This window comes from Oryctolagus cuniculus, chromosome 21, assembly GCF_051225735.1.
Source record: "Oryctolagus cuniculus isolate XC-2025 breed Fujian yellow rabbit chromosome 21, ASM5122573v1, whole genome shotgun sequence".
In the NCBI taxonomy this organism is placed as follows: Eukaryota; Metazoa; Chordata; class Mammalia; order Lagomorpha; family Leporidae; genus Oryctolagus; species Oryctolagus cuniculus.
The window spans coordinates 27,430,124-27,455,463 of record NC_142887.1 but is presented as its reverse complement, the minus strand read 5'-3'; the positions used below and the strand labels follow the sequence as shown (position 1 = coordinate 27,455,463).

Here is a 25,340-nt window from a genome sequence, read left to right as displayed (position 1 = left end):
CTCCACTGTGATGGGCTCCCTCCCCACAGGGCACAGACTCAGTCACCAGGCTTCACTGTGATGGGCTCCCTCCCCACAGGGCACAGACTCAGTCACCAGCCTTCAGTGTGATGCAGACCTACTTACAGGACTGGCTGCTCATAATGTGTGCGGCCCCTTGCTAAGTCTGTTAGGAATTTCAAGCCTGCAAAAGCTTGAGCTTTAAACCAAAGGACAGGGCCCTCTCAAGGGTGGCTGCCTTACCGCGGTCTGAGAAGTAGCAGGACAATGGGCTGGCTCCATCCTGAGGAGCACAGTCCCATGAGCAGGCTGTCCTCATACAGAATCCCAGAGAAGGAAGACAACGGGAAAGGCTGGGGAGAGCACAGCTGACCAGAGAGCCCCCCTCCTTTTTTTTTTCTTTTTAAGATTTATTTATTTGTTTGAAAGGCAGAGTTAGAGAAGGAAAGACAAATCTTCCAAATACTGGTTCACTCCCCCAAATTGCTCTAACAGCCAGAACTGGGCCAGACTGAAGCCAGGATCTAAGAGCTTCTTCTGGGTCCCCCACGTGGGTGCAGGGGTCCAAGCACTTGAGCCATCTTCTAATGCTTTCTCAGGTGCATTAGCAGGGAGCTGGATCAGATGGGGAGCAGCCAGGATTCAAACCCGTGTCCTTATGAGATGCTGGCGCTGTAAGCCACAGCTTTAACCCACTGGGCCACAGTGCTGGACCAGATTTATTTATTTGAAAGGTAAAGGTAGAGAAGGAGAGACAGAGAGAGGTCCTCCATCTGCTGCTTCACTCCCTAAGTAACCACAATGGCTGGGGCTGGGTCAGGCCAAAGCCAGGAGCCAGAAGCCTCATCCAGGTCTCCCATGTGAGTACAGGGGCCCAAGTGCTTGGACCATCCTCTGCTGCTTTCCCAGGCACATTAGCAGGGAGCTGGATTGGAAGTGGTACAGCCAGGACTAGAACTGGCGCTTATATTGGTTGCCAGCATTGCAGGAGGTGGCTTAACCCGCTGCTCCACGACGCCTGTCCCAGAGAGCCCCTTCTGAGATTGTCCAAGGAGCATCCTTTGGATGGTCCTCCCAGTCCTGATCTTGGGGGCAGATATTAAAAGGCTCAAGAATCAGAAAAGAATCAACATACATGAGGACAGGAGGAGGAAGGGATGGGAGAGGTGGGAGGGAATGCAGATTGAAGGGAGGGGACACTGGGAGGCAGGCGTCCCAGACAGGAATTTTTTTTTTGCTGGGAGCCGGCACTGTGGTGTAGTGGGCTAAGCCTTCACCTGGGGGCCAGCATCCCATATGGGCACCAGTTCATGTCCCGGCTGCTCCTCTTCCAGTCCAGCTCTCTGCTATGGCCTAGGGAAGCAATATAAGATGGCTCAAATGCTTGGGCCCCCTGCACCCACATAGGAGACCTGGAAAAAGCTCCTGGCTTTGGGTTGGCCCAGCTCTGGCCGTTGCAGCCATTTGGGGATGTAAGACCTTTCTCTCTGCCTCTCCCTTTCTCTGTCTGTAACTCTGCCTTTCAAATGAATAAATTTTTTTCTGGGTTAGAATGTATCAAATTTATATAATTGATTTTTGCCCTTCCAAACATGCTCCTCCCTTTTCTCTTGGTGAATGTGGATTACTGTTCACTAGGGTGAACAAGACTACTGGGATTGGCCAGCATTGTGGCGCAGAGGTTTAAGCTGCCACCTACAGCACGGGCATCCCGTATGGGTGCCAGTTCAAGTCCCGGCTGCTCCACTTCCATCCAGCTCCCTGCTAATGCACCTGGGAAAGCAGCAGCAGATGGCCCAGTGCTTGTGCCCCATACCCACGTGGGAGACCTGGAAGAGGCTCATGGCTTCAGCTGGGCTCAGCCCTGTGGCCATTTGGGGAGTGAACTGGCAGATCAAAGACATTTCTCTCTCAAATAATTAATAAAATAAATCCTTCCCTAAGTCCCGTGAATTCTCCTGTCACTGTCTCTCTTGAGATCCTTTCCTGTCCACTGACGACACCGTCCTTCACAGCCATGACCGTGACAGCCACCTCCTGGCTCACGGACTTTGAATCATGCGGACTGGAGCCCACGTCCTCATTGGCCACGTCATCCAGGGAACCTTGGGCTGAGCTCTCCACCTCTGTGAGCCCGTTACCTGTCTCACAGGGCTGTGGTCAGAACTAAATGAGAAGATGCAAGTGGCTTAACCTCTTCCTCTGTTTCCGTCTCCTCTTTAGGCCTTAGTTTAAATGTCTCTTCCCTAGGCAGCATTCGTCACGCATCTCTGTGCGAGAGAACAAGGATGCTGGTTTTCTCTGCCCCTTGGGTGCCTGGCTCGGAGCAGGAGCGCACGGTGTTGTGGGACTGGCATCCCCACACATAATGCAAGACTGAAGTGAGACTGCATGACCAAGAGCAGGAGTGTCCTACCAGACAGTAAGTGAATCAGAGAGCACTGGTGTGGCTCAGCGGTGCAGACGCCTTCCATGACACAGACCAGGTCAGCTAAGGCCTCCCGAGGCAGGCCTGCACCAGCCGGGAATCCGGGTGTCCCCACTCAACACAGGCCGACACCCAGAGCACGCAGCAGGCTTGGGGCAGGCATGTGACAGCACTGAGGGAGGAGGATGCCCCAGGAGAAGGAATCAAGGAGGGACTGGGCCACGGAGGGCTCTCCGTCCTCAGGCCCTGGCAGCTCCCACCGGAGACCAGCTGGGTGGGACCACAGCGGGCAGTGCCCCAAGAAGCCCAAGGCAGGTCTGGACGGGGGAGCAACTTGCTCTTGTAACTTGCTAAAGGAACATATGTGCAGGAAGGAACACAAGGCATACTGGAGAGGTTGAGAGGTTGGTGATATCCAGTGAGCGTCCATGGAGCCCACCTCCCTGACCAAGACCTGGAGCGTCACCGGCGCTCCAGAAGCCGCCCCCCACGCCAGTGTCCGCCCCGACCTGCTCTTTCTGTCCCTCCCACGGTAATCCTGACCCTGGTTTTGTGGTTACCATGTCCTCACACCCCAGAATAATGGTTGTGTTTTGCCTGGATTTGAACCTGTGCAGGGTGGAATCCGCCCGCACCCGACCCTGTCTGTGCTCTGGTCAGGAGTCTGTGGCTTGTAGTGACCAGTCCGCTCATCTGCTACTGGGTTGCATTCTCCGGGTGGGTGTTTCACAGGCTGCATTCGCTCGTCTTGCAGCAGGACAGGTGTGCTGCTCTGGCGTTTGCCTTCTCCATGCTGTAGCACGAAGCTGTTCTGGGCGGTTCGCAGAGGCAGGGGGAGTTTGGAGGGAAGGGAAGGCAGGGGAAGAAGTAGAAATAGCTCTGGGCGTGAGGGACGAGGCAGGCGGGAGTTTACACGAGGGAAGACCGTGGGCGGCCTCCTTTGAAGTTGGCTTCTGAGACTGGGGGCTGCACTTCCTGCACCCTCTGGACCTGCTGCCCGGCCCCACGTCGCTGTTCTCTATGGGGAACACATGCTCTGTGTGTGTGCAGCCCACACAAGGCAGTTTGCTACAACATACTGCCCTCGAGGGACACAGGAAACCCCATAACCTGACCGGGGAGTCATCTTCCAGTCCCTCTCCTTTCCCAGGTGAGCAAACATCTAGAGGCTTGCTGGGTTTGTAACCCAGCCCCCAACCCACATGGAGGTGAGGTGGCCAGGGCCCTGGCGGAAAGGGGTTGCACTCCTGACCATTTGCCCAGACCTCGCCCGTGCTGCTAGAGAGGCTACCCTGTGCAGCCCATCCCCTGGGGACTTTGAGCAGCCCAGTGCGGAACTCCGCCCCCCTTGCCAGCAAACCTGTCTCAGACCCCCGGCCTAGTATTTCACCCTGGGGGTGTCCTGGCGGGGATGGCCAGGGGTCCCCCGCTCTTGAGAGGCCTGATGTGTTTCCTCCTCTCTGGTTCGGCAGCGTCAAGTGAGCCGAGGGCTGCTGTTGCCTTGGAGCTTGCAGGCCGCACGGCAGACAAGCAGTGCGCCCGCCACCTACCCTGGGACCACACTGGACGGCAGGACAGTGTGGGGAATCAGTCGCAGGAGGCGCTCAAGTGGGAGCTTTGGCAGGACGCCACCCCTTGTGCTGAAGAGCACCCCGACTTTGCAAAACAATGTTTCCTCACTGGACCCCTGTCATCCCCTCTGATGAGAGGAGGCAGAGAAGTGGTTCAGGCCTCTCATCCTGATAAGCAGTTGTGAGGCACGCAGTTGTGCCCACGCAGGCACCTGCCACGGCTAACCCTGCCCTTCGGCTTCCCCAGGCTGAGGTTGTCTCAACCTCTGGTAGAATTGGAATCTGCTGTAAATGGATCTTAAGTTCGGGTCTGCCCCTGTGGTTAGACATGGAGCTATGTATTTACCGAGGGAGAGCCTCCTAAGGCATAAAGTGGAGTTTTCCGCGAGTAGCTCATTCTTTCCTGCAGTGTTGAATGCTTTGTGCATGAGTCAGTCCAGGTCTGAGGTTGGGAAATAAATGATCCTGTGTAGATCCAATGCAACAGCACTAGTAACTGCAAATTCAGTGCTCCTTTGGAATTGCTGGTGAACCCTTCTCCCTCCTGCTTTACCATGCACATGACCTCTCTCCCTCCCTCCCTCTCTCTCAAGATTTATTTTTATTTGAAAGGCAGAGTTACAGAGAGACTGAAAATCTTCTGTCCTCTGGTTCACTCCCCAAATGACCGCAATGGCCAGAGCTGGGCCAGGCAGAGGCTAGAAGCCTGGCACTTCTGGGTCTCTCACGTGGGCGCAGGGGCCATCTCCCACTGCTTTCCCAGGTGCATTAGCAGGGAGCTGCATTGGCAGTGGCGCAGCCAGGCCTCGAACTGGTCCATGTGGGATGCTAGCATTGCAGGTAGAGGCTTAACCTGCTAATCCACAGTGCTGGCTCCACATACGGCCTCTTTCTGTTCTTCCCAGTCCGTCTTCTCTTGTCCCCCAGAACCCTGCTCCCAGTTGGCCTGCACTTCGGAGACGGGGAGGGCTGAGGTGGGGACGTGAGCGCTAGAGGCTGAGGTGGGACGCACACCGAGGTTCTGCTGCTCACCTCGCAGCTCTGCTGGCTCCGTTGCTGGGCTCACATTGAACAGATCGCCACATGTTAGTCACTACTGTCCCGCAAGGGCCGGCTCTCCTCTGAACTGTAACTAGTCAGCATGCAAGTTCTGGAAGCCACTAGGTTTAGAGGAAAGCCAAAGTCATCAGAATGAAGCCTGCAGTCTCGCATCACCTAAAAATAGGGGTATGTTCTGAGAAATTGCTGATCACAAACTCTGTGTAGGCGATACAGTCTCATGGGGCCACCGGGTCTGTATGGGCTGTCATTTATGGAGATGTCACTAGACAGCACAGGAGTGCGTCCTGCAGACAAACCACTGACATGGGGACTGAAGCAGCTCTCCCTGGGTGACACCCTCCACCCACTGTCCCCAGCTCTCCACCCCATGATGGACCATGAAAGGCAGCGTGACAGATCTGGTGTACTCCCCACGTGGCCACAGCAGCTCCCACTGGACCAGGCTGAAGCCAGGAGCCTGAAAGCCCATTCAGGTCTTCTGTGCGGGTAGCAGGAACTGAAGAACGCAAGCCATCATCTGAGGCTTCCCAGGTGTATTAGCAGGAAGCTGGATCAGAAGTGAAGTAGCCAGGATGGAGTGTTGGCTTCCCAAGCAGCAGCTTACTCACTGCACCGCAATGCCCACCCCAGCTTCTCTCTCTCTCGCTCTCTCTCAAGTATTTATTTATTTGAGAAGGTGAGACAGAGAAGAGAGAGATCTTCCATTTTCTGGTTTGCTTCCCAAATCCTCGCAACAGCCAAGGCCTAACAATTCCCCATGTTGTCAGCTTCTGGCATTGAAACATAACAAAATAGGCACCACAGTATAATTTCAGGTTTACATGCAGAACTTCACAAAGTCACAAAATGACATTGGGAGACTGCTTAAATGAGCGCACACTGGCAGATAGAATCTGAAAGAGTTCATGAGGCCCATCAACCAATGAAGAGGAACTAGACAAGGGAGCCAGTTAGGTGCTCTGTATGGGGCTGACTCGAATATCAAGGGTAAAAGATTAACCTCAGGAAGCCCCTGACTGCCTTTTGTAAAAATGACCCTGTAGACGCTGAAAAATGAGACATGATGTGATGTTCTACTGGGGAAGGAAATACAGCTAAAATCCTTTTGTTCTAAGAATTAGCCCCTCGCTGCAAGGATACTTTGGTAGAGGATACTTGTTTTAATAGAACACTGGGGAGATGTGGGTCACAGGGTATGCAGTTTTAGTTAGGAATAAAAGTTCAAGAGAGCTATTCCCTAAGATGATTATAGCTATAGCATATTATATGTATATTATATACTTCTGAAAGTCATTTAGATTTTTTTGAAAATATTTATTTGAAAGCGTTACACAGAGACAGCAGGAGAGGCAGAGAGAGAGAGAGAGAGAGAGAGGTCTTTCATCTGCTGGGTCACTCCCCAGATGGCTGCAATGGCCGGAGCTGCACCGATCCGGAGCCAGGAGCTTCTCTGGGTCTCCCACGTGGGTGCAGGGGCCCAAGGACTTGGACCATCCTCTACTGCTTTCCCAGGCCGCAGCAGAGAGCTGGATTGGAAGAGGAGCAGCTGGGACTCGAACCGGCGCCCCTATGGGATGCTGGTGCTTCAGGCCAGGGCTTTAACCTGCTGCGCCACAGCACTGACCGCACTTAGATTTTAAGTGTTCTCATCACAAAAAACATGTGAGGTAATGCATATTAATTAGCTCAGTGTAGCCATCTCATAATGTATACAGTATCTCAGAACATCATATTGCAATGATAAATATATACAACTTTGTCAATGAAGAATCAGTATTTCAGATGCTTGTTTTAGTAGCAGTTTTATTTTGCAAGACAGAATCCCCATCAAAGCTCTCATGTTCGCCGCTGGCAGCTCCGGTCTCCGTTCCAGGCGCGCTGGCCGCAGGCGGCCCTGTCGGGGCGCACTTCCTTGGCGAGGGAGCGTCTTCGCGCGCGTCTGTCTGCCCGGTCTTCCCAACAGCAGCACATCTTGAGGCGGCGCCAGAGACAAATGCCAGGTCGCTTCATGTGGGGCAGTAGGGTGCGCGTGCACGCAGGTGACCAGTGAACCTCTGCCCTGTGTCGCGTGTTCACTGAGAGGCCGTAGGGCAGACCCAGAGCTGACAGCGCAGAGACCCCAGGGCTGAGGCCCGGGCTGGGGGCCCCGCCAGGCGGCAGAGTGGAGGCGCCCGAGCGGCCCGCCAGGCCCGTCCTCTGCTGGAGCTGGGCTTCCTGAGCAGCAGCAGGGACCGCTGAGAGCGCGGAGGGCTTGGGACTGAAGGGCTGCCTGGGGGTGCGGCACTGCCCCCCACCCCCACCCCGGGTAGCACACAGGAGCCGTGTGCAGGGGCTTCGGGGGCTCCGGTTCATTCCGGCCTGGCGTCAGTCAGAACGTGCATACTGAGCTTCTGAGCAGACTGAGTGCTGCTTGGGGGGGTGTTGGGATGAACTCCAGGGCGGAACCAGGTGAGCTTCCCACTTGGGGTCAGGGGAGAGGAAGCAGCACGCAGCGCTGACGACCTGCTGCGGTGGCTGACCCTACCCCGCAAGCAGGGGCCAGAGCCCCAGGCTTTAGTCCAGCTGAAGCAGCCCTGCTACCTCCCTCTCCTGCGGACAGGGCTGGGCTGGCCGAGGTTTCAGGCCCGCGACACGCAGGCTGCGCAGGGGCAGGCAGTGAGCGCCTGTGAGGGCCGTGAGGGCGCAGGGCAGGGGGAGGGGCAGGAAGCGGCTCCAGCGAAGCTGCAGGCCAGTGCAGAGGCCGAGCTTAGCTCTGGGCTGGGGGCCTCAGCGAGGAGTGCTCTGAGGCTACCCAAGGGCAGGTGTGGGCCCGGGACGCCCAGGCCGCAGGGCGGGGCAGTTTCCAGGCCCCTCACGGTGCAGGGAGGGTCAAGCCGGCTACTCGCTGGAGGGCTCTGGTGGCTTTAGGGCCAGGGAAGGAGGAGCCAAAGAGGTTGAAAGGAAAAGGGCCGAAGGCCTAGGGGAGGTGGCACATGGCCTCTGCCATCTGTTCTGGCTGACTGACCACTGCTGCACCCGAACCCTCAGAACGCTGTCTGCCCTGTGGCTCAACACGTCTGTACGTGAACAAAGCCTTGATGCGTAGTTTTTTTTTTTTTGGGGGGGGGGGGGACAGGCAGAGTAGACAGGGAGAGAGAGAGAGACAGAAAGGTCTTCCTTTTCTGTTGGTTCACCCCCCAAATGGCTGCAATGGCTGGCGCTGCGCCGATCCAAAGCCAGGAGCCAGGTGCTTCTCCTGGTCTCCCATGGGGTGCAGGGCCCAAGCACTTGGGCCATCCTCCACTGCACTCCCTGGCCACAGCAGAGAGCTGGCCTGGAAGAGGGGCAACCGGGACAGAATCCGGCGCCCCGACCGGGACTAGAACCCGGGGTATCAGCGCCACATAGCCTATTGAGCCGCAGCGCCGGCTGCGTCGTACTTTTAAAAATGAAACCAAGACGATGCACTAGAGAAAGATTTTAAACCAGTTAACTCTAGGAAGTGGGAATTTTACTTGTATTTATAACTGTAATTTTTAAAAATGTATTGGTTGATTTGAAAGAGAGTGACAGAGAGAGGGGGAGGGACGGAAAAGATTTCCCGTCTGCTGGTTTATTCCTCAACTGGCCGCAACAGTGAGCCTGGGCCAGGCCGAAGCCAGGAGCCAGAAACGCCGCCCTGGTCTCCCACAGACTGGTGCCATCACGTGCGTTTCCCAGGCACGGCAGCAGGGAGGGGTCAGACGTGGAGCAGCCAGGACTCGAACCAGGGACTCCAGTATGAGACGCGGGTGCCTCTACTGGCAGCTTATTCTGCTGGGCCACACCGTGTGCAGCAATGTAATTTATTTTTAAATGTAAAATACTATTAGAAATTCTGCAGTAGGGGCTGGCATTGTGGAGTAGTGGGTAAAGTCACCACCTGTGGTGCCAACATCCTACATGGGCACAAGCTGAAGTCCCGGCTGCTTCACTCCCCATCCAGCTCCCTGCTGATGTCCTGGAAAGCAGCGGAAGACGGCCCAAGTGCTTGGGCCCCTGCACCCACGTGGGAGACCCGGAAACGGTCCTGACTTCGGACCAGCCCAGCTGTGGCCATCTGGGGAGTGAACCAGTGAATGAAAGATCTCTGTCTCTCCCCTTCTCTAACTCTGCCTTTCAAATAAATAAATATATATTTTTTAATTTACTTACTTATTTTAAAGGCAGAGTAACAGAGAGGCAGAGGCGGCGGGGTGGTGGTGGTGAGAGGTCTTCCATCCACTGGTTCACTCTCCAAATGGCCGGAATGGCCAGAGCTGTGCCAATCTAAAGCCAGGAGCCAGGAGCTTCTTCCGGGTCTCCCACATGGGTGCAGGGGCCCAAGGACTTGGGGCCATCTTCTACTGCTTTCCCAGGCCATAGCAGAGAGCTGGATCGGAAGTAGAGCAGCCAGGACTCAAACCAGCACCCATATGGGCTGCTGGCATTACAGGCAGCGGCTTTACCCATTATGCCACAGCACCAGTCCCTAAATAAATCTTTAGACAGAAAAAGAATTTTCTAGAACCTTTTGTGTAGTGAAATGGCCTTCAACCACAGAACCAGGTTGTTGAATGTCCTTTACAGTCCTCGAGCCTCTGGCTCCCCAGCCCTGGCAAGGGCTCATGGGAGCGCTCCCTGCACCACCACCAGCCTCGGAGACTGGGGGCCTGGCCTGTGCCCACTCAGCCAACACAGACTGAGTAACAAAAGGAAACAGACTCACCCGGGGCCCCTCGGCCCTGGCATCTCCAGCCAGCACTGCAGGGTGACCTCTCGGGTGGCGCCATCTCAGACGTGGCCACATAGGTACAGCCTACTCACTGACCTGAGCGTGTCTCTGATGCCAGGGCACCACGCTCGAAACTGTGTGTGCCTGGAAAGACAAAGTGGGGTGGGGGAAGAGAGCAGCCGTGCTGATGACAGCTGTCCTCGTCCCCGTACTCACCGAGCTTCCGAGACTTTGGCACAACAGGCAGTGAGGGAGAGCCCTGCTGAGGCCACCCCACGCCTTCCTCCCTCAGCCCCTGTTGCTGAGCCAGCTGCCGGAGGCCTGGGGCTGGGGCAGCTCTGTGGGCGGAGGCTGCTTCCAGAAGCTGCTGTCCACTGTTGCAGGCCCGGCCCTCAGCTGCCGGAGACGCCGCGGGCTCAGGCTGCGCCCGCCGGCTGCCTTCTCCAGGACCAAGCGGAGAGTTCACGGCCTCCCTCCCACTTCGACTGGCACTGAGACCCCTCTTCCAGCGGAGTGGCACCACTGGGAGAAGGCGTTCAAACGCCGGCTCCGATTCGGTCAGTCCTTACCCCAGCACGAAGGCCGGCAAGCCGACGTCTTGTCTTCCCCACACCTCGCCAGGAGTCTCAGGCAGCGGCCAGATGTTACCAAGTCACGTCAGAGGGGTACCGGGGATGCTGGGCACGCCCCAAGGTCCAACAGAGGCTTCCAAAGGGGCAGCTGCCCAGAACAAGCGTGTGCCAGCTGGCAGCAGCGCCTTCTAGGGCTTGAAAGAACCCCCAGTTCTAAGGGTTGACCCTCCAGCTGGCCACATCTCCTAGGCAGCGACTTCCCGCTGTCAGGCCGGCGTTAGCTTGGATGACAGCTTGCGCAGCCCCTGCGTGACGGGGGTAGGGAGGCCTTCGCCATGCAGCTGCCTCACTGCCCTTCCCAACCTTGCCCCAGATTAGGAGCAGCAAAGCGCACAGCGTGCCTCTGCCACCTCTCCCACTGGTTCTGCCTCCTCCTGAGCCCGGAGAACTGGTCTTCGCTCAGGAACTTGAAGCTCATCACGTGCTCACAAGGTGAGGGGTCAGTCTCGTGGATGCTGCCTCGGCTCCGACCAGGGTTCCTTTCGGCAGCCCTCTTCTCACTGCGTCAGCACACGTGCTGACCTGCACCTGCCCTTTGTGCTTTAAAGATTCACTTATTTGATTGAAAGAGTTAGAGAGGGAGAGACAGACAGATCTTCATCTGCTGGTTTACTCCCCAGCAGTGGAAGCCAGGAGCCAGGAGCTTCCTCCCCATCTCCCATGTGGGTACCAGGGGCCCAAGTACTTGGTCCATCGTCTGCTGCTTTCCCAGGCCGTTAGCAGGGAGCTGGATGGGAAGTGGAGCAGCCAGGACACAAACAGGCACCCATATGGGATGCTGGCGTTGTATGCGGTGGCTTTAACCGCTACGCCACAATGCTGGTCCCCCAACCTGCATCTGTTAAAAAAAATTTGATAAAATATGTATGAACTGTAGTTGTCTTCAGCAGATATGTTTGCAACATAGTTTAAAAGATCAGAAAGCTCAAAAAGTCAAAATTTTGACCCTGTAAGGTATAAGAAGCTAAGGCAGGGACTAGTGTTAACATGGTGGAACAGAAGTGCTGCTGGCTTGGCTGGTTCAGTCTGCCAGCAGCCAGAGGCAGACATGCGTCTCAGGGGACAGCACAGAGGGGAGCATTAACTAAGCACCCATCTGCATTAATTGGAAAGGGAGATCTTCCATCTGCTGTTCACTAACCAAATGGCTATAACAGCCAGGTCTAGGCCAGGCTGAAGCCAGGAGCCAGGAATTCTATCCTGGTCTCCCACGTGGGTGGCAGGGGCCCAAGCAGTTGGGTCTGCTACCTTCCCAGGGTGCACTGGCGGGAGCTGGCACTCCTGATGTCGGATGCTGGTATTGTTAGCAGGTATTGCAACCTGCTGCACCACAACGCCAACCCCTCATAAAATAAACCTGGAGTGGACATTCGGCACGGCAGTTGCCGCTTAGAATGCCTGCATCCGGTATCGAGTGCTGGGTCCGAGTTCTGCTTCTACCTCTGATTCCCGCTTCCTGCTACACATCCTGGGCAGCAGCGGGTGGTGACTCGAGCACCTTAGTCCCTGCACCCACATGGGAGGCCTGGATTGAGCTGCCCACTGCTGCCTTCAGCCTGGCTCGGCCCCGGTATTGCAGGCAGTGGGGAGTGAGCCAGTGGATGGGAGATTTCTCTCTGCCTTTCTAGTAAATAAAACGTTTACACAGCCTCGGGGCGGCTCAGGGCTGGGGTTCCATCCCAGACCTAGGGGCTCCCAAACCCAGTTCTTTCTACCAGAGTGGTGGTTTCCAAGTTTGTTTTTTTTTTTTTTTTTTTAAAGGCAGGAGGGACGTGTGTTTGGGAACACATGTGGCTCTTTCTGGTCCCAACCAATTAGTCCTTTTATTTTTTTAAATTTTTATTCTATTTATTTATTTTTTTGACAGACAAAGTGGACAGTGAGACAGAGAAAGGTCTTCCACGCTGATCCGAAGGCAGGAGCCAGGTGCTTCTCCTGGTCTCCCATGGGGTGCAGGGCCCAAGCACCTGGGCCATCCTCCACTGCACTCCCGGGCCACAGCAGAGAGCTGGCCTGGAAGAGGGGCAACCGGGACAGAATCCGGCGCCCCGACCGGGACTAGAACCCGGGGTGCCGGCGCCACTAGGTGGAGGATTAGCCTATTGAGCTGCGGCGCCGGCCCCAGTTTCCCGCTAATGCAGACCCTGGGAGGTAGCTGGGAGGGCTCAAGTCATTGGGTCCCTACTAGCACACGGGAGGTCTGGGTTGCGTTCCTGGTTCCCAGCCTTGGCCCAGCCCTGGTCGTTGTCGTTGCAGACATTCGGGAGAGTAAACCAGCTGTAACACGTACACTGAAGGGGCGACAGCCCACGCGGCAGCTGAAGCTGCTGACTCACTGGTCTCTCTGGCTGGGCCGGGAGCTGTGACCGCTAAGCCCACCCAGCAGTGAAGCGCTGGCTGGCTCTCGCATAACACAGCTCTAGTGTTTCTTACTTGGTGATACGGACACGAAGGACTCAAAGCCAATGTTGGAAATTCTGTCACTCCTTTTTTTCCAGCTTCCACTTCAATTTTGCCAACAACCAGAGACCGCAGCAGGCAAGCCGACTCAGCATTCGCAAGCGCTCATCCCTATGAAATGGGAACGCCCTCCTCCACAGCACCCAACCAAAACTGAGAAATAAACTGGACGCTCAGGACGTCCACAGCGCGCTCGCTGGCCTTCACCAGAAACGCCTCTTCCCCACGGCCACTGATGTTGGCCCTGAACTTAACGGACTCATGCGGACAACGTACCCTTTGTTTCTATGTATTGTAAGTAAGAAAGAATCACAAAACTACATTATCACCCCTTTTGATTAGGAGGGATACGAAGACTGCCACTTGGTAGCAACGACCGAGTTCCTCTCCAAGGTTTCTGGTTCCGGCAATTCGGGGAGAACCAGGTTAAAACAGGCGTTTACAGAAAGCTCTCGTGCCCAGGAGCACGGGAGGGAGGGGCCAGGAGAGAGTCGGCGAGCTCACGTTTGCGTTAACTCCCTAGGTGACCTGGACGAGGCTTTGCCCCTAAGCCTCAGTTTCCTCAGCGGAGAAGCGGTTGGAGCCGATGTTTTTTCAGGTTTTCATTTTCAGCACCCAAACCTTTCTTCATCTCGGACCCGCGGGCGCCCTGCCCACGATGGCCCCACGCAACAGTGAGAAACTTGAGAAACAGGTGGTCCTCGGCCCTTCCACCTCTGAGCCTCAGGGCTGCCAGCACCCTGCGCCCGGCAGACAAGTGCTGGCCTTTTCCACCGGCTCCTTGCTGAGCCCCTCTCCAGGGTTGAGGGGCTAGCCAACCCACCCCTCACACACAGTACACTGCGCATCACAGCACCGACTGGACAGCCACAGTGGCAGCCCGAATCCAGGGGTGGAACACCTTCTGCGGGTGGAAACGACGCGTTTATTGGGCGGGAGCGCTCACTGAGCTCCAGCAGGGCCAGCGCTGTTACAGCAGGCAAGCGCTACGTCAGCAGCCACACAGAGATTTTTCTTACACAGCATCTCAGCCTCACGGGTTACAGTTCCATTAGAAAAAACTTATAAACAAGTTGGGAAGCAGTTAAAGCCCAATTTTAAATGCCAGTGTAAAACAAATTTCACTGAAAATACAATTCAAATGCAACTGCTATGAGCACTTTAGAAAAGTTGGCTAAGAACCTGGGTATTACAGAAAAGACCTTAAATGATAAATACAATAGCAGCATTAAGAAGCTAATCCTCACTTCAGAAGATGTTCTGCCTTCGCCACACCCATGCCCCTGGCCCACTGCCTCGCCAGAAGACGCCTGCAGCAGGAGACGGGGGAGCAGGCTTCGGCACGACAGTGCTGGGGACAGGGGCACTCGGGTTTCAGTGTCAGGGCCTAGAAGGTTCACCTCCTACTCCTGCTTAGAGATCCTGCACGTCCAGCCCTGCTCTCAAGAAATCTTGTCAATAACCTTGACCTAGAACCTCCTTGAGGGTGTGCCTGGAAATTAAACAGCTGGGACTTCCTGCCCCGCTATCCCCAGATCTCAAGTGGAGAGCCATTTTGTTCCGCAGCCTAAGACCCACGCGTGGTTGGCCCAGTTCTCAGCCAGTGCAGTCGGGTGGCTGCAGCTGCAGTTCTGGGGACCGGGCATTGAACAGGTGCCGCTAAACGGACTCCTGCAAGAGCGCTCGGAGATCAGCCCTCGCTCTTACAGGACCGGCAGAGCTCAGGCTGCAGCTCACCTCCCGGGGCACGGGGTCTCCCCGTGTGTGTGCGGACAGCCGCGGACACAGCTCTCTCAGGGACGACAGCTTGTGATCACTCTAGGACATACCCTCGGCTCCCGCTGTTTAGCAGGTCTTCTCGTACCACTTTGCTCATTTTCCTTTAAATCTGGCACCATACATTTTTACTTTGTATGGAAAATAACACCAAAAATTAGCAGGGGAAAATTTTTCTCTATAGCCACAGTAGAAGATCCCAGTGACTGAAGGCAACTACATCTTGTCTTTGTTTTTTTTTTCAGGCTAAGGGAGATACTCGGTGCACAGATGGGGAAGCTCAGAGATGAAGAGGACTTCTGGCAGCTCAAGGTCACGGTGAGTGCACTGCTTCACACCACGTTCCTCCGTCTAACCAGCTGAAGAGAGCTGGCCTTGCCCTTTCCACACAAGCACCCTCCCAGGGCCGCTCCTCGCCCTTACCGGCACCGGCAGCGTGCGGGTCTCATCGGGGTCCTGGCGCCCAGCTTTCTGGCCCAGCAGCCTGTGTGTCTGGGTCCCAGGCAGCCTCACGAGGCGCCGTCTGCATTCTGCTTCACTGAGGCCTCAGACAACAGTGACTGCGCACACGCTCGGCTCTGACGCGCACCGGCTTCTCCCAGCTTGGTCAGAACACAGACGGGGCTCCTCCCTGGCAGACCGAAGGTGCTGGGGGCGGCACGTTCTCCCATGGAGGACAGGCTATTCTTAAAACACCCACTGCATGGCACTCAGCTTTCAGCAGGAACCAGCTGTTTTTAAGGACGGGTGTGTGTTTGGCACGGGTACATCCAGGCGACCCTAGCGCGACTCCCCCCCGAAGCCCAGGCCCTCAAGCAGGTTTGGAGTGGTCTGTCCAGAGCCCGACTCACCGCAGCTGTTAGGCCGCAGCATCAGAGCTGGTGCCACTAGCAACCTTCCTTCCACAGCAACTACGCCGTCTGTCGGCCACAGACCTGTGGGATGAGAAGGGACTTGGGGCAAAACCCACCTCTGAGAAGAGCAACAGCTAGGCCAGAGCGAGTGGGTGACGGCTTTGCTCTGCTGCAAGCAGACGTGGAAGATCAGGGAGGAGCGTGCGCTCTCTGGGGGGCACAGGGCAGTCACAGCCAGTTCTCTTTCTGCCCACTCCCAGTCCAGCACACAGGAACGCAGGTAACAGCTTCTCGACCTTCCTGTCCACCTCGGCATGTCAGGGCTCTGCTCCTGACGCCCTGCCAGGGGAGGATGGCGCTCAGGGTGCAGCCAGACCAGGAGCCCGGAGGCCAGAGGCAGTCTGAGGATACTCGGAAAAGGGAAGCTCGCGAAGACCCTGCTTGCTTCGCCCTTTGTTAGTGCAGAAGATGTCGGGCAAAACCATGAACCAGAGTTCTCCAGGGCCTGGCGTCCTGGCGCGGATCCCTGCCAACGTCCAGAGTTGAAAATAACCTGTGGTTGTCCAGTGCCAGAGGTCAGTTTCCCAACAGCCCCTCAAACCACTTCACGCGTGCCGGAGGGAAAAGGGATGCGGAGGGGATGAACGACGGGGCACAGAGCTAGAACGGGTTAGCAGCCGCTACCATGCCAAACACTCAACTTTATTCGCTTTATTTATATATTTAACAATTCTAAAGTATTTACTTCTTGCTTTGACAAAAAAATGAAAAATATAGGAGCACTGACTGACTCCTCTTTAGGAGAAAAAGGGTTATATGTACAGCTATGGAGATTTACAGTTCCTCCGTTAGATACAAAGAAAAATATTAATAAAAAAGTGCTTCATTGATCAAAAAAGGGCTAAGAGCTGCAAGCATCTATTCACACTGTACATCAGACCCAAGCAACCCGTATCGTAACCTCTTGGCACCTGTCACGTAACCAGACCACACAGAGCGTGCAGAGAAGCTACAGCCCAGCCCGCTCAGCTCAGATGCTGAGCTACCTGCTGCTGCGAGCCGTCGGAGCCCTGCGCGAGGGCTCTGGGCAGACAGCGCCGGAGAAGGCTTCCGGGCCACACCTTAACCACACGGGCACCCAAGTGCCACCTTCCTGAGACGCAACTTGCCCCGGCCAGGGAACTACTTCCCAAGGGGAAGCGAGTACGGACTACGGGGTTTCCCTGGCCTCAGCCCCGCCCCTTGCCGGTCTGCCCTGTCACCGTTTAGCAGCTTTCAGCAGAGCCACACACGGCCCCGCCCCTGGAGAAGGCAGGCACAAACACACGGACGCCAGCACGGCAAGCACAAAGCTCCGCCCCGCTCCGCAGCCACCGCGCCACAAGGACACAAGGACGCTTGATTTAAGGCTCTTTTTGGACCACAGCAAAGCTCACTGAGGAAAGGTGCCCTAAACCTCCTCCAGACCACGTCACCTCTCTCAGGAACGCCGCAGAGTCCCCAGGTGGCCCTTTGCTGCTGCCTGGCCACAGGACACAGGGCCGCTCAGGCAGCCAGAAGCAGGGCAGGGTGACAGCTGGCTCTTCCTGTGGCCCCTGGGAAGGGAGGAGGAGAAGGAGTGATCGCGGGGCCCTGCTCCCTTTCCCAGACGCTTCTAACTCTGATTCCACCCTCTCGGGGGTGACCCATGATTGGTTTGGTTTGGGAAGGGGAATTTTAGAACCCTGAGTCTGGATTTCCCAGTACTGTCCAAGGAAGAGAGATTGTTTGAGAGACCATGCTCTGGAGGGGGCTGCCAGCTACGGCCAGGCTCAGGGCAGGCTTTGGCCTTGGCCCGAGCAGCAACACACTGTGTTCTGGCCAGTGTGCGCTCTCGTGCCCGAGTGTGGGACGTGCTACAACAGCCCAGGCCAGGGAAGCAGCCCCTGAAAGTAAACGGACCCAGAGACAGTCTGGGTGAAGGTGACAGCAGAGCCCCGTGCAGGACAGCACACTGGTGACGCTGCCTCAAGGGAGCACACGCCCTCCTTTCACAAAGGGGGCCTGAGGGATTGCACTCGCCGGGCGCCCCACCACGTGAATGCCAATCCTACTCAGCTGTCTGCGAGGCGGGCCTGGCTCAGCACTCAGGAGGGAGACGGCGGCACTCCTGCCGGAGATGCTTCCCATCCAGCGTGGTAGCGGTGGTGGTGCTGGTGTGAGGCGTGCTTACAAACATTAGCACTGGCTTTCTGCCTGCTCATGGGCTCAGACCTCCACTCTACACTGTGGTTAGGCTCCTCCCACCCAGAAGAACCAAGCCAATCCCTCAGCGTCCCTGACAGCAGTGGCTCAGCAGTTAGAAGGGGCCTGGCAACCTCTGATCTTACACCCGACTCTATTTAAAAAAAAAAAAAAAAAACACGGGTGCGTTCTTCTTTTTTGAAGGTAGAGAGAGAATGGCAAAAGGGCCAGGGGAGAAGAGGAAAGAAAAACCCATCTACAATCCAGTGGTAACACCCCAAATTTCCGTCACTCCGCACAGGTGGTTGCACGGGCCTCTTGGTCTGCCCAGGCGGGTGGGTCTGTCCGAGAAACAGCAGCGTGGCCTCCGCCCAGCCCGAGTCACTGAGCTTCAGTTTGAAGTGGCAGCAATGGGCTTATCCAGTTCAATGTCAATGCTGGAGCTCGTGGGATGTAGACTGCTGTAGCAAGACTTGCACACTCGACTGGGTTCAAATAGCTGCTGACTGGGGACCGGAACCTTCTGGTTACAGCAACTGGAGCAGAATACGTTCCCACAGTTCCTTGAGACGAGAAGAAACAAAACAGTGTTAGTTTCAGCTGGCAGGTCTGGGGGTGGGGCACCACGTTCAGAAGACAGACTTGGCTGTGCGTAGCTCAGATGTGCTGCAGAGACCTCTGCAATCCCACACGTGCACTGCTCTAGCCCAGGAACAAGCTGGGAAGAGGGGATTCCCTACTCAGGCACGTGGCTCTGCCCACTCCGAGCCCACACCTGACGGCTCGCACTAAGGCTCCAGGTGCACTGGAGGATGCCGCTCACGAGAGCTCTGATGACCAGAGCACGGCCAGCCCACTGGGGAAGCCCAGGGCCGTACCACCCAGGCAGGGCTCCGTATGACTTGGGATCAGAGGCCAGAGTTCAAAGGAGCTGCCCCTGGGCCCCTCAGAAGAGACCTGGAAGGTGAGGAGCTTGCAGGCAGCAACACGGAGGACCGCTAGGACTGCTCCGCAGGCAGCGCACAGGCCCAGGCGACACATGCTGAGTGCAAGGGGCGCGGCAAGAGGCAGGAACACACGTGCACACCCCCGTCAGCTGTCAGTCCATTACGGCTCCCGCCCCTGCCCCGTGCATCTGCTCCCTACCGGATGTCTCGAGAGCCCCTCTCCTTCCCGGAAGCCTGGTGCTCAGGGGCTCGGTGCGCAGCCAGCCACCCAGGGCAGCGGCCTGCACGGCTGACAGGGAAGGGAACCGGCAGAGGGCGTCCTGGCCCTCCACTGACTCTGCTTGGGCTAGCCTTGAGGCACAAGTCAGTCCCGGGGCCCTGGGGGGAGAACCCGGAGAGCTCCCAGAGCTCACCGAAGACGGGGGAGGGCAGCTCCGGGAAAGCCGCCGCCTCGGCCCGCATCACCCACTGCCTTCCCGCGCGTGCTCCTCAGGAGGCTCGCCCACTGCTGAAGGCGGGCCCCGGGCACGTGACCGACACCGAAGACCACTTGGGAGTGAAAGCCCACTCCACTAGGAGAAGGTGGGCCCAGGGCACGGAGAGGCCAGCACCAACACGCGCGCTCACATAATCCTCTCTGGAACAGAGAAGTACCTCAGCACCGTCTCCAAAAAGCACACGTGAGCAAGAACCTGTGGCTACACAGCAGCATCTCCTACCACCAGCACGTAGGCAGTCCGCCGCTGGGGTTCACTTCCCGAGCCTGACACGGATTTGGCTGCGGCTACGCTTTTCTAAGTAATGCTTCTCAGGGCTACAGACAGACCCAACGTGGTCTTCCCTTGAAGCTTCCACGCTAAACAACGACCTCTGTCCAGTCCTGGTCTGTTAAAGGAGCACGGATGCTGCCCGACTTGGAGCCTGCCGGCACGGCACCCTTCTGGCAGCTCCACGATGACTGACCCCAAAGAGAAGGCTCCAGGACTCCAGCTGTCTCTGCTGGCCCGTGAGCTCAGGAGACGCGTGTGGCTGCAGCCCGACTCACGCAGAGTCTCCTCAGTTGCTCTGGATGGCCCCACCCTGCCTGCCTGTGTCCCCCAGCCCCAGGCTTCCTCCCAGTGCGTGCAGAGGGGGTCCGCCAGCATTAGTGTGGAGGAGTTATTGCAGGTGTGCAGACATCACAGACAGGCTGCTGCCAATGCTCACCACGTCTGATCAACACAGTCAGCATCCCTGCAAGGAGGGGAGAAAGAGCTCAGAGACGCCGACCCGAGGACGTCTGGGCCCGGGGTGCAGGGCAGGGAGATTGTGGTCCTAGAAGCATCACTAGTAAAAGGTCCCTCCTGGAGGCAGCGTTCGGATAAGCTTCCGGCTCCAAGAACACTGAGCATCCTACAGGCGCCGCCCTGGCCGCGCCACAGCAGCGTTAGTGACTCACTACCCCGGCCTGGGAGCAGAGACGTCAGCAGCCTTCGGGTCAGAAGACACTGTCCTCAGCCCTGCCCCAGCCACAGCTGCTCACCGGCGGCCTGAGGAAGACGGGGTAGGGTCGGGAGCAGGCGCTGAGAAGGAAAAGGAAGCTCCCTGCCCACAGCAGCCAGCGTGAACGGGAAGGCTGATGCTGGGAATAAGAAACGCTGCTTGTGAGTGGTGGCTGCTGCTCCCTCATTCAGGAAACACAACAAAGACAGCCTCATTGGCGTGCTTCAAAATGTAGTAGCTGTCACTGGTTGCGATCGGAGATACTAGGCGTGTTTGCACAAACACCACTTTCAGAGGCACAGGAGCTAAGACACCTCAGAGTCTCTCAGAACTCTCCCAGCCACACACCCACAGCCCTCCACTCTGCAGGCTCTCTGGTCCAACCTCAGCCTCCACACCCGCCCACCCCGCCCACCCCGCCACAGCCCAAAGGCACCTGCAGTGGTGCTTCCTGCTGGCGAGCCAGAAGGCACTGTCACAGGCATAGCAGTGAGCAGCCAGGTGGTCAGGGAGCCAACGAGTCATCTGTGAAACAGAAGGGGCTAGGTTAGTGAGCGGGACAGCCATGCCCGCTGAGCCAGTAGAGCCGTGCTAGGGGTGGCAGAGTCACGAGGACATCGGCTCCCGCGGCACCAGCCTAGCAGGTCAACAGTACAAGAAAGGCGTCCAATCGCTTCCCTGGAGACAGTGGCAGGCAGCAGCACGTGGGTGGCTGTGAGCTGGCAAAGCCCCCGTTGATAGAGGCAACGAAGAGAGAGGGCCAGCTAGCCGGGTCTCCCTGGCTCAGCAGTGATGGGCTTAATGTGGGTTCCCAGGAGCTGAGATGGCACGGGCTCAAGGCTACCTGTGCTGTGAGGGTCCTCCTTGGCCAGGGGCATGGGTCAGGGGTGGGTGTGGAGAAGAACTACAGGACAGTTGCATGGATGGCACTCAGAGCAGGGGCTGAGCCTGTACCTCCGTGTCCTGTTTATCCACCTGCTCCCAGCTGGCTTCAGAGAAAATCTCTGTGCTGCAGTGAGACAAACAGTTCTGATCCAGATTGCTTTCCGAGTCGGGGATTGAAGTCTGTTGGCAAACAAACAAAGCTGAGCAGAATGAACCTGGACTCCTCCCAAAAGAAGAAAGGGCTTGGTGAAGAGGCAAGCCCGGGGGCTAGGGGCAGGCCTGAGTGTCAGGGCTGCCGAATCTGTGGATGCATCAGCCATCAAGAACTGTGTTGAATAGGTGCGGAGACAGCAGAGCTCCGCTGAAGAGGGGACATGGGTTACGTGGAAAGGCAGGCCTTAGGATTCCAGGAAGTGAGTGGAGGAGGTGACCAGGATGGAGAGGGAACTCCGAGTGTCAGCTGCTTCACTGGGCCGGTCGACCCACTTGGTTAGCACTGAGTGTCTGGGTCATGCCCTCCTTTCTCTGAAGGATTCTTCGGGGAAAAGCAGAAACCACCATTGGCATGAAGCAAAAGCCAAAAAGTCGTTTGGAAGTGAAAGTCATTGGATGTGCCCGCCTTTAATGTACGCTGACTGCTTCCGAGCCAGGCTCACACCGAGTCAGACCCACCCAGAGACAGCACCCCCTGACAGCCTCCCTCTGGGACGCTCAGTTCTGGCCACCGAGCCCCATCAGCGCTAATTCCTCAACCGTGCAAGGAACCAAGTCTTTTCCTCCATCTCTACTGCTAGTACCTGACACAGGATGAGTACACATATTTTGCTTAGAAAGAACTAAACCTTCAAAGCTGTAGCCCACGTGTGGAAGGGCCAACGCCCTGCAATGCCTTCTGCCACCATCTGAGCCTCTCCGAAGAGAGGGCATCCAGTCCGCAGCGCAGCCGACGCGTCCCGTTCCCTGGCGCCTGCACAGGGAGCAGAGCGGCTGAGAGCAGAGGCTGAGCTGCTCCGTGGCTGGGGCTGCCGACCGCCTCTCTCCCTTGGGCTCCTCTGGACCTCCCCCCCAGGCACGTGGGCACACGGGGCACGCAGGCTCGCTAGGCCATGCCCGCGTCCACGATGGAGGAACCACTGCCTACTCACCACTTCGTCCCCAAAGTCCCCATTGAAACGCAGGGAGCTGCTCAGGTACTGGCTCTCCAGTCGACTCTTCAGCTCCTGAACCTGCTTCTTCAAGGTCTCCACTTCCTGCTGGTGGCCCGACTCGATCTGGCGCAGGCGCTGCTGGATCGTGTCCGTGTACACAGGCATGCCGTCGTCGTCCAGGTGGCTGCGGGAGGGCTGGTCGGGGCTGCTGGCTGCAGACGGCCTCCCGGAGTGGCCGTGCAGCCATCTGTGGGGCACGCTCCTCGAGTGCAAGTGGGCAGAGCCGCAGCTCACGGCAGACAGCTGGCGGCTCAGAGAGTCCTTGCGCCTACCAACCTCCCCGTTGGCGCAGTGCCCGTTGAGTGTGGGGTACTTGGCGAGCGTGCTAAGCCCCAGCGGCAGTTCTGAGGCCTTGTTTTCAGCCTCTAGGGCCCCATTGCACACAAGCCCCTCTTTACATTCAGCTAAAGGCAAGGCACAAGGGGCACGCGTGGGGCTGAGAGTGCTGCCAGGGGGAGTCCTGTGCACCACAGGCCCGATCTGGGGCCTCTCCAGCAGGTTCCCCTGCGAAGGCCCGGGCCCCGTGTCCTTGCTGCTGTTTACCAGGCAAGGTCCGGGACGCACTTGGGGCCCACTTGCTGACTTCGCCTCCTCTTCTGTTAACATGTCCATGGAACTGTCCACATTTGGTCCTCTGGTCTCAAGTGGGACTTGGGAAAGTAGCAGAGAACTAGACTGTGAGGTACCATAGCCGACTTTTGCATCTACTGGGACCGGAAGAAGGGTTTCCTCCCTCCCCTCCGTAGTGTCTGCTATCTGCGGCTGCTCCACACGGGCCTCCTGGGCGTCCTCCCGCCCCGACGGGACAGACGGGACAGACGGGACCTGCTGAGACCTGGGGGGGACACTCTGCCCGCCCTGCTGCTCAGGAACAGCCTGGGCAAGCAGAGACAGGCTCACGCCCAGATGGCTCCTCAGGGCAGCATCCTCCAGCCCCGGTTCTTGGTGAGGCACCACAGCCGAGCCGTCCGCTGTCCTCCTCCTGCTCTCCCTTCCTAAGGACGCCTCCTCCTCTTTGTCCTCCTGTGTGGCGCAGCCCCTCCTATGAGCAGGCTCCTCTCCCCCACTCTCCTCTTTGGTGGCTTCTTGCAAAATGTTCTCCATCTGCGCTTCCACTACCCCGGCCGCCACCGACAGCTCAGCGCCCCCCAGCACTTTGCTGGGCTTCCCAAGGCCGTCCACGAGGGGCTCCTCTCCCGAGCCGGCCAGGCTGCTCAGTTCCAGCGAGCGCCGGTGCTCCTGCCACTTCTCATTCAGGCTGGGGTCGCTGCTGCGCCGGCTGGCCAGAGGCAGCGTGTTGTCACAGGCTGAGGGCAGATTGTCGAACGAGCGTGTCTTTGGTAGCCTACAAGAAAGGAGTTTGAGGGCAGCTCGTCAGAGGGGAGGGGAGACAACAGCTTTAAGAAGCAGCTCTTCTGTCATCGGGTCCACTACAGCCCCTCCCGGCGCTGCAGCATCTCCGAGGCGAGGCTCAGACTGCCAGAGCGGCAAAGCCGAGTCCTGCTTCCAGTCTGCACCGCCCGCCTGCTGCCCCTACATACACACAAGCGCATCGAAAAGCTGCTGTAAAGAGACGTTCCTCGTGATGCTGCTGTTTTTCAGCAGTAGCACTGCTCAGTTTTTGATGCAGTATTTTAAATGAACTTATTATCTATCAGTCTGAATTTAATAAAGGTAATTCAGAAGTGGCAAAGCCAAATTCTCCACCACCTGACAGCATCTATCTTTCAAGCCTCTGAAGACAACTGGCAGGGAGGGAGGAACGCAGGGTGGCGGTAACAAAGGAGTCAGGGACTCGCTGCACCCGAGCCATGCTCGACACTGACAGGGCCCTCCCACCTCCCTGAGCAAACCCGGAGAGCTCAGAAAGATGCTGCACGGTGAGCCCCCATCATGCTCTCGGAGCACGCCTGGGCACGGCCCGGCACGGGAACACGCCACACGACTGGAGGCTCACCGGCTCAGGGGGGGGTCATCGGGGCTGGTGCCTGGAGCTGGGTAGGGTGCGCAGCTGTCATCCGCAGGGGTGGACGGGGACGGGCAGGGCAGGTACACCGCACTCCACAGCATCAGGTTACGGACGTGGCACACAGGGTACAGCACCTGGAGAGAGAAGGGGACATGGGTTTAAACATGTCCAGGGAGGAGTCGGAACAAGCAGGCAGCTCCAGCACCCACCAGGCCAGCCCATTCTCAGCAGGGAGGGGCCCCTGGCAGTTACAGGCCTTTCTAGAATAGGACTAAAGGTTTCATCCAGCAAGATTTTCCAGCCAAGAGCTCTCCTGGGTACGAAAAGCCATAGGCTTTTTCTCAAGACCTGTCTGCATTAATTACTTCTCAGGTCACCTTTCCTGAATGAATGACTTTTGTCAGCTTGATTTGTTGCTTTTACTGCCTAAGAAAGTGAGTCATTTCGTTAGGTGGTGATTGTCCATTTCCTTGGAACAAAAGCTTGGCTGCAGCAGACACTGTCGAACCTGTTTTATAGGATCATTTAAATTCTCAGGTGAAGAGGAGGGAATTTTTTTTCCTGGATTGTTACTTTCCTAGCAGGCACAGTAAAGAAAAGTGAGAAGCAGTTGGTTTAATGGTTTTTTCCTCCCCCACAACTTAAACATGAACAGTCCAGCAAAGCAGTGTAGCCTCTGCTAAGCCTCCTCCTGACTTCTTTTGGGTTAAGATGCATTCTGACACAGGGAACAGAACGGGAACATAGTGACAGAGACATATGTACCGCCCTTTCTCTGCTTGACTGAAGGTATTCCTTTGGGGAACAAAGTCTCACGGGCCTGCCAGCTCGCATGTCAACAGAGAATCACAGGCACATGTGCCAACATCAGATGCAGTTTTTTGCTGAAAGAGAAGCTGCCGTGGCTATCAGCACTGGGCACATGGAGAAGGGGCTGGGAGTCTGGCAGCAGCTCCTTCTGCGTGACCAAGCGCATCCAGCAAACAACTTGAGTGCCTCTTCCGCCCTTCAACTGGAATATGCCAGGAGCACTTGGTGGCAGACTCTGGAGCATTCACCGTCTAAGGTGACAACGTTAGAAATGTGTATGAAACCATCCCAAACAAAGGGT

The 25,340-nt window shown here is 56.9% G+C and overlaps 1 protein-coding gene and 1 long non-coding RNA gene across 35 annotated transcripts in view; both read right to left on the bottom strand.

Annotated features, from left to right (window-relative positions):
* Nucleotides 1-6,850: 6,850 nt before the first annotated feature.
* LOC149119873 (uncharacterized) lies at nt 6,851-9,937 on the bottom strand. Its single transcript, XR_016227332.1, has 3 exons — nt 9,788-9,937; nt 9,235-9,451; nt 6,851-7,032 (listed from the first exon to the last, which is right to left on the bottom strand). It is a non-coding gene; the product is annotated as an uncharacterized LOC149119873 (long non-coding RNA).
* Nucleotides 9,938-14,889: 4,952 nt separating this feature from the next.
* The window catches only part of MTMR3 (myotubularin related protein 3), a 142,464-nt gene continuing 132,013 nt past the window's right edge, over nt 14,890-25,340 (bottom strand). For 18 of the 34 annotated variants that reach the window (XM_017350667.4, XM_070065803.2, XM_070065810.2 and 15 more), the window contains 6 exons: nt 24,218-24,363; nt 22,198-23,605; nt 21,122-21,232; nt 20,604-20,692; nt 19,892-19,918; nt 14,890-18,301 (listed from right to left, as the gene is read on the bottom strand). In XM_017350667.4, coding sequence (XP_017206156.3) covers nt 18,130-18,301; nt 19,892-19,918; nt 20,604-20,692; nt 21,122-21,232; nt 22,198-23,605; nt 24,218-24,363 — 1,953 coding nt within the window. In that variant the 3' untranslated portion in view covers nt 14,890-18,129. The remainder of the gene's footprint in view (nt 18,302-19,891; nt 19,919-20,603; nt 20,693-21,121; nt 21,233-22,197; nt 23,606-24,217; nt 24,364-25,340) is intronic. The other 16 variants (XM_089323369.1, XM_008274699.5, XM_070065807.2 and 13 more) reach the window with 4 other exon arrangements.